The sequence below is a fragment of the Homalodisca vitripennis genome, unplaced genomic scaffold (assembly GCF_021130785.1).
Source record: "Homalodisca vitripennis isolate AUS2020 unplaced genomic scaffold, UT_GWSS_2.1 ScUCBcl_2169;HRSCAF=6654, whole genome shotgun sequence".
In the NCBI taxonomy this organism is placed as follows: Eukaryota; Metazoa; Arthropoda; class Insecta; order Hemiptera; family Cicadellidae; genus Homalodisca; species Homalodisca vitripennis.
The window spans coordinates 65,627-74,331 of NW_025778305.1; the positions used below are offsets into that span (position 1 = coordinate 65,627).

At 29.7% G+C, this 8,705-nt stretch overlaps 1 protein-coding gene across 2 annotated transcripts; it reads left to right on the forward strand.

Moving 5' to 3' along the window:
- Nucleotides 1–571: 571 nt before the first annotated feature.
- Nucleotides 572–7,594, forward strand: LOC124371874 (AP-1 complex subunit sigma-2-like). 2 transcript variants are annotated; one of them, XM_046830238.1, is made up of 3 exons: nucleotides 572–854; nucleotides 5,832–6,010; nucleotides 7,412–7,594. In XM_046830238.1, exons 1-3 carry the CDS (start codon nucleotides 852–854, stop codon nucleotides 7,530–7,532), a joined length of 303 nt encoding a protein of 100 aa, XP_046686194.1. In that variant the 5' UTR covers nucleotides 572–851; the 3' UTR covers nucleotides 7,533–7,594. The 2 variants fall into 2 exon arrangements, with proteins under 2 accessions (XP_046686194.1, XP_046686195.1); XM_046830239.1 differs by having other exon boundaries at nucleotides 572–706.
- The last annotated feature ends 1,111 nt before the right edge of the window (nucleotides 7,595–8,705 follow it).

Consider the following 8,705-nt stretch of genomic DNA (forward strand, 5'->3'; position numbering starts at 1 on the left):
ACCTTTTCAACTTTTGGAAGATTACCATAAAATCTATGTTGGAATTATGCCAATTTATAAATTTTCTCGTTCAGAGCAATATTACTGTCAATAACAATATTTACAGGATTAATTAAGCTCTCTACAGACATGCACATTTATACAACTACCCACATCATCCACCGTCTTGATGACTATGGTTAACCTCAAATAACTTGCTTTGTACACCTACTTGGTTGATTTCTTGGAAAGCAACTTCATACATTCGTATTCTTCATCACGAATTTTAACACATGAATGGAACTATTATTTTTACAAAATATTGCACATGTAACAGCTTTATTATTTGATAAAATTCTATTTTATACGACGTACAAATATCTTGACTACTACCACCCATTACCGGAAAAAGCTTGTATTGTGAAAGTACAAATTTGTTTTAGTCGACTTCATTAGGAATTAACCTTTTTCTATTATTTTTCATTGCCTTCTTTCAATATAGCGTTATATAATATAACAACACCATGTCTTTTCCTCTTTCTACGTAATTCTTTGCAAATTTCACAGACAGTATCTCCTTGTTTTTACATTTTTTTAATCTCAGGCGCCGTCGTCACCTCACCACAATCACATAACATTTGTCAGACTTCATTTCAAGTGTCAAATAAAATGTAGTGGTCGTTATTATTTGTTGTTGGGAATATGAGCTGTAAAACCATTTGTATTTGTAAGTCACTAATCTATTACCTGATAAAAGTCTGAAGAATTATAATTATTAAATATAACTACTCTTTGGGTACTGATATAGTTTTGTTAGAGTAACTTGGTATTTACTGGAGTTGAGCAAGTCAGCCTAGTTTTGTAATCACAGGATGGTAAGTAAGCACATTTTTGTGTAATCTGTTTAATATTACTACTTAACTACTCTTTCTTAAGCGGAATAAAGTTTATGGCACTTGTAAAATTAAAAGTAGTTTTCTTATATTCTTGTCTAAAAGTACTTGATGAACATAAAAATTATTTTTCAATGGAAAACCAGTATTAAAATTCGTAAATATTTACTTTAGCCACTTCACAATATTTGTCAAAATTTCAACGTTAAATAAGAAAATAAATGTAAAGAAGAGTAGTACAATAGACATTAAAGTGAGGAAAGCCTAAATAATAACAGGGTAATTCCATGTCAGTTCAACCAGGCCATCTCACCCACCATCTCAGATTTTGATGAAACTTGGCTTGTTTGTTCTACCCATGAAGATAAGTCACCATGCCAAATTTTAACACTCTACCTCTTACCGTTCCCTTTTTATAGCCTTTCAAAGTTTTGCATTTCCGCAAATTCTAACCTATGGATATCGCAAAATGAAGGACGCTTACGTTTCGAAAATAATTTGTAACTTTTTTATTTACCATTAAATCTCTATGAAAAATTTATAGGCTTATTCTTAAAACAATGAAGATTCTAGAAAAAAATACCTTAAACCTCTAAGTTAACCTACTAGGGCTGAAAAAAATATTTTGTTTGCATCTTTGTATTTTTTTTAAACAAAGACATAGTTTAGCGTTACATTAAATATCGTCGAAAGGGTATGTGATAATCACAAAAACTTTTTTTCTAAATAATCCTTACTAAATGGGCTATCAAATGATGAAAAAATATTAATGGGGTTTTGACACCTTTGTTGTGTTTCATTACATTAAATAATAGGTTTCCAATTTATTTTTTCTGCTCAATTATACTGAGCAATAAGGATTTCCAGGGATTATAATGATCTCTAGGCTTGCATTATTATTCAGGACATCTGAAGGTATATTTTATTATTCAATTCATAACATCATATTTTAACCTGAATCATCTTGTTCAAAGAACTTAATTTCAAACAAACTCAAAAATTAAAAATAAACAATGTGTTAACTTACCTATATAAACTATTTAATATTTCCAACATCTTAATTACATTCCAAATTTTACAGGAAAACATTTAATGGAGTTTTGAAAATTTCTCTTCAATTGAGCGGACACATTTTTCTGGAAACCTATAGGTTCTTCCGGTCGAAATGTAAGGAGGATCAACAATTGCAAGTACATGAGGTATCGGCACGGGGCAAATGTCCTCTAGCTTTGGCCAATGAAATGATGGTGATGGCCCTGCAGGATGCATAAATTTAACAGTCACATCACCTTCTTCTTTATTCACTTCAGTTATGTGATTCTAAAGTACTATAGATCATATTTACAAGCCACGTAGCATGATGGATTCAAATTTTCTTCTGTCACAAATGATGTTGATTTATTCCTCAAGTTAAATGTCAGGGCAGGTTTCTCATCGGAACTGATCCTCCATGCTTCCAAGTTCCCTGAACTGTCTATCGGATTAAAGTTATGGAAGCTTCTGGTTCCATGGACTGTTTGTACGTCCTCAAAGCGTTCTAAGTCAGAACGTGTTTTAAGCATATCATCTATTGAAGTAAAACAAAAATTAACTTTTGTAATGTTTGATTTACAAACTCATACAAATGTGATGGAGACAGAATCTAATTACCAAGAGGTCTCTGAAGACTTTCCTTTCTTGCCAACCTTTTCACGGTGCCTCCAATTCCATCGCATTCTGTCTTCCCATGGCTAGTTGCAAAAAAACGACCACTGTGCCTTGATCTTAAAATCTTGTTCATGCAAGCAGAAGTTGATAAAATTAAATGTATTTTTATATTGGTCTGCACAGCCATCACTGAAGTAGTGAATCTCTGTTACATGTGAATAATTTTCTTTAATGTACTCTGACACAATTTCTTGAATTTTGTAGACCATAGAAACATCATGTTTCATGTCATCGGATATTATACAGAGACAACACTAATCTTTCATTTTCAACACTGCTTAGGTTAACTATAATAGGGTGTACAGTGCAGGAATCAGATGTCCAGTGGTATCCCTGGGCTTCATCCTGGATCGTGGACGAGTAATTTTCACTGAAGTCCAATGACACTACAGGTTTTGAAAAACTTTGATTGCGACAGCAATGAAGGAGTGGGGAACAAGTTTTTCCAATTTAGATGTTAGGTTTTAAATATAGCCTTCAATGTTTGCTGTTTGAGTAATCACTTGAGATCTGTCGGTTGAAACCCACTGATTAAATTCAATTGAGTCGTCTTCGTCATAATCTTCAAATTTTGTAAGTAAAAAACTTGTTAGATTTTCCTTTGGTGGGCATAGGCTACAGTGCCTTAACATACATTCTCTATTTTGGTTTTCACATACACCAACATTTTTGTCAGGTCTTTGTAGTTTTCTTCAAAGTGTGCTGCATGAATTAGTGCTGTGTTTCTGATAAATAGTGCAAATAGATATTACGTTTTTTTAAAAACAAGAAAAAACCCAATTAAATGTGTTATTATCAAATTTTGTACTGTTTTAAAGTTAAATCTTGGTTTAGTAGAATGTCTGCTATTTATCAAATTCCAGTAAAAAAAAAAAAAAAAAAAAAAAAAAAAAAAATACTTCTAGGACATGGTAAAATCTGTAAAACTGAAATGTTACAACTTATATTTAACATAACATACAACACAACAAAGGTGTCAAAACCCCATTAATATTTTTTCATCATTTGATAGCCCATTTAGTAAGGATGATTTAGAAAAAAAAAGTTTTTGTGATTATCACATACCCTTTCGACGATATTTAATGTAACGCTAAACTATGTCTTCCTTTAAAAAATATACAAAGATGCAAACAAAATATTTTTTTCAGCCCTAGTAGGTTAACTTAGAGGTTTAAGGTATTTTTTTCTAGAATCTTCATTGTTTTAAGAATAAGCCTATAAATTTTCATGGAGATTTAATGGTAAATAAAAAAGTTACAAATTATTTTCGAAACGTAAGCGTCCTTCATTTTGCGATATCCATAGGTTAGAATTTGCGGAAATGCAAAACTTTGAAAGGCTATAAAAAGGGAACGGTAAGAGGTAGAGTGTTTAAAATTTGGCATGGTGACTTTATCTTCATGGGTAGAACAAACAAGCCAAGTTTCATCAAAATCTGAGATGGTGGGTGAGAAAGTGATTTTTTCTTTGGTTGAATTGATATGGAATGACCCAACAGAAATGATGTTGGAAATGCCTCTGGCAATCAGTGCCGGCTTTAGTGGTGCTTTCCAATGGCATAGTGCAGCGGGTACAACGGTACCAAGATAACCGGATCAAGCAACGTCGAGTGTGATTGCTGCTTGGATGGGTGACCGCGATCCTGTCCTTTTAAGCAGCCTGCGTACTTTGCCATTGGTGGTGGTTCGAAAGTCACCTTAGGTTAAGTGTTAGAGAGGGCTTCTTGGCCCTAACTTCACCTGGTAAAATAAGACTACTTTACTTTTTACTTTCCTTGCACCTCGCACTTCTGGCTAGAAAAAATAACAAAATCCTCAAGATAATTTAAATTCAAGCTCATATAATCATGTGGGGAAGCCCTTTTCCATCAGTGTGGACTTCATTGGCGCTTATGGCACAAAAAACGGACCCAGTTTTTTATATTGAGTAGTATAATCATCGATACATAATATTCATGTATGGAATACTAGGGTAGGGTACGATAAGCGGACCCGGTTTTTTATATCAAAGAATGTAGTCATCGATACCTAATATTCACATCTCAAATCCTAGACTATCAGTCGATATAATAGTACCTATAGTCTTCAATAACAATCATATGTTTTAAATCAAAATATGAATTTTATATCTACAGTGATCAAACAAATTATAACCAAAATTAGGAGAGCTGAAGATGACTATATTTGCTCCTCTCACAGTTACAGTTGTTTCTTTCCCACAAATTTCACATAATGGGTTTTTCGGTACAAGTCCAACATGTTGAAGCCACGAAAAATATGTCTTATCATCTTTCAAATCAATGTCGTGTAGTTTTCTAAAATTGACTGCCATTTTTAGTAATCAAAATTACTTATGTAAAATTGAAATATTACCCTACGTGTATTATTTTAAAGTGTTAACAGCTGTTGATATAGATTTTTTAAGTTAACAGTTCAAAATTATGAATCAGTATCTATTGATTGTATCGATGGTTATGATTAAGTAATATCGTTTGCCAATTTCGATATATAAAAAACAGGGTCCGCTTATCGTACCCTACCCTATCAATCGATATTAACATCTATAGCCATAACAATAATCATGTTCGAAATTAAAATAATTAAATTTATATATATATATGGTGACAATCTCATAAATAATAAAGGAACCATAACAATCAATTACGTCGCTACCATTTTACAAGCTAAGCCAGTGTATTTTCAATATCATATTGACACTGGTAAGAGTGTTTCTAGCTAAACTTATAAACACAGAAGAACTGTGAAAACAACTGATTGACATACATCCCACTATTAAAGACCAATATATCAACAACTAAGTAACTAATTGTAACTTGATTACAATAATATACATTTTTGTTATTATAATACAGCATTAAGACTGACAAGATATTTAAAATTATGCTCATGTATCCTCAGTTTACAAATTGTATTTAGTAGTAGTTTGAAATAGCAATCAAATATCTTAGAATATTGTTGTAAGTGTTTATTATAGTAATTTATTTTAATTTAGTTTCAAAAATACAGCAATTCCACAAACTTTTTGTTGGTTCTGTTAACATGTTTGCTTCAAAGTAACTGTTTAATTAGTTTAGAGTTGTTTGTAGTATTTACTTGTTAATGGTTGCAACTAAAATATAGAATGTCGCACAAAACAGACTATCTTTAATTTATTCATGAGAAAATATTCTTATTTGTTGAACTAATTATCATAAGTATTAAGATATATCATTAAAGTTTTAATATTTTTCAGATGCAGTTTATGCTACTTTTTAGTAGACAAGGGAAACTGCGCCTCCAAAAGTGGTATGTTGCTCATCCTGACAAGCTGAAGAAGAAAATAACAAGGGAACTCATCACAACAATTTTGGCAAGAAAGCCGAAAATGTGTAGCTTTTTGGAATGGAAGGACGTTAAAGTTGTTTACAAAAGGTAAAATTTATGTAACATTCAGTCATATACTGCTTGGAAAGTGACTTGCTCGAAAACTATTAAGGAAGCAATACATTTAATTACATTCATTATTTAATTATATAAACAGATACATTTTTAGATAAAAGTAGTGATTTTTAACTAACTTATGTATGTTAGCTAAATAGCATGGTACAAAAAATGTGTTCTCTCTTATACATACTTAGTAGTTATATTACAACAGCCTATTTTGCCTACTTTTATTATGTCTATTATGAGGTACGGTTTAATTCTATGGGATAATTTCACTATGGCACAAGAAATGTAGAATAAATAAATGTAGAATAGAAAAAAAAAACACTGAGGGATAAAGCAAGAGGAAGGCTCACCGTAGAACTCTCTTTGTAGAACAAAATATTTTGACAATAACAAATCTGAACATTATTTAATTGTTTGTATAATAAAAATACAAATATGTTGAAATTTCATTCAGATATACACAAATGAACAGTAGATCAATTATAGACTACCACCGCCTTAGTAAAACACAAAATAGTCATATAGTCATCAATTAGTTTTCAACATTTGTACAACCCTTAGTAAATGCATATACTTGGCTGATGTTTAAAAGAGAATTTTATAAATGGTTATCATCCAATCCTTTCTATAGCTTCCATGAATTCATAAGTATAAATCAGATTTCTTTTGATGAATGTGAAAAAAATAACGTAATTAGATTATAATCATATACACTTTTATGTTTCAATCTGTTTAAAATTGTTTTCTAAGTGTTATTTCTAAAAGAGATTTTAATTTCAGTATTATATTTTGTTGTAATTTGTAAAGTTTAGTTTGTACCTTTTTTATCTTATATACAATAGGCTACTTAAAATTTTAAATTTATAAGATGAATTTATGTAACTTACAACTTAGAATAATTTTTTGCTTAAAGTAATTTTTAATTCATGTTATAATTTAGCGTTTTCTTTAATTATTGTTTACCTAGTCTTAAACGATTGAATTTTGACTTTGTTAAGAACTTGTATGAGTGCTTACAACAAATAAAAATGATTAATTGATTGTAAAATTTTATCCCATGTTACATTTTTTGAATGTGCTATTTGAAACTTATACCATAATTTTTGGGAATTTACTTCCAAAAAGAAATTAACTTTTGGAAGTTTAATTATTGATGACTTCTAATTGTACACACACACAAATTAAACGACTTCAATACTAACTTGAAATCATCCCACCATTAATGTTGGTGAAAGTAATCCTTTTTTTAGAGATACCTAACCACAATTTAAAAACAAGTTAAAATTATATATTTCAGAATATTTTGAAGACAATAACTATTTTATTTTTAGGATTAAAACACATTTTCATCTCAATTTATATCTTATGTTTTTTTGTTTGTAGGTATGCTAGTTTGTATTTCTGTTGTGCTATTGAGCAAAATGACAATGAACTTTTAACTCTGGAAATAATTCATCGATATGTTGAGCTGTTGGACAAATATTTTGGAAGTGTAAGTATATAACTTTCCACTAGAATTAGTTTTAAATCTTGTCTTGAATTGAATTGAAAATCTCTTTATTCATAGAATATATATTTTGTATACATTGAATAGCGCCATAAGAAAGGCCACAATAGTTGCAGCTTTTTAGCCATATCACAGATCAATTTTTTAAATACAGAAAAAGTTAACAAGAATTATGAATAATAAAAAAGAAACTTTTTTAAAGTATGGAACTAAAACAATAACAATAATAATATATTTCATTAATTAACAATAAGTTAGCAACAATAATTTAAATAAATAGACAAAAACACAAATTGATACATTGCAGTTGTATAAAAAACTCAGCTCAACCCAGAATTATAAAACTCGTCAAATGAATATAAAGATAAATAGATTAAGTATGACTTGAATTTTATTTTTTAATATTGCATTATTTTTCTCTGCAGTTATTGTTAATGGTATTTTAGTTTAAAACATTTTCTCCATGTTTATCTGTTTTATCTCATAAAACTGCGGTCTATGTTTGTCCAGTTATAATAGCATATCTTGTACTGTACTTATGGCTCACTCTTAACATAGAAGGACTGTTATTATATAAACATTATTTTCCATGATAAGTCCCATATATATATATATATATATATATATATATATATATATGTATATATGTATAAACGATTTAAATATATTATTACTCAAAAAATGAAACGTAATTCCTCATTATATATATATATATTAACGATAATTATTATATTAATATATGTAGTACATTACTTTGAGAAGGGTAAGGTAATAAACTTACTTAGGTAAATAAATCATTGAAAGAATTAAGTTATTATTACCTTACCCTTCTCAAAGTAATTTACCTATAAATATTAATATAATAATTATCGTTAAAATATATATAATGAGGAATAACATTAGGTATAACATGAGGTATAAAGATCTGAAAAGTATATCTGCATCCTTGGCTCCTGTTCTGGCCAAAGCTATAAATATATCGATTTCGACGGGGGTATTTCCAGAAAATTAAAAAACTTCCATTGTTAGACCAATATACAAAAAGGGGCCCAGAGAGGCCTATATTAATTACCGTCCGATTGCCTTGCTTTCAAGCATAGAAAAAATAACTGAGATGTTCATTGTCGGAAAAATAAATAAATATCTTAATGAATGTAGTTTAATTAATGA

What these genes read in the sequence shown, in the direction of transcription:
- LOC124371874 (XM_046830238.1), top strand. An exon ending in GTTAAAGTTGTTTACAAAAG is followed by an intron (nt 6,011 to 7,411) that starts GTAAAATTTATG and finishes TTTTGTTTGTAG; the next exon opens with GTATGCTAGTTTGTATTTCT.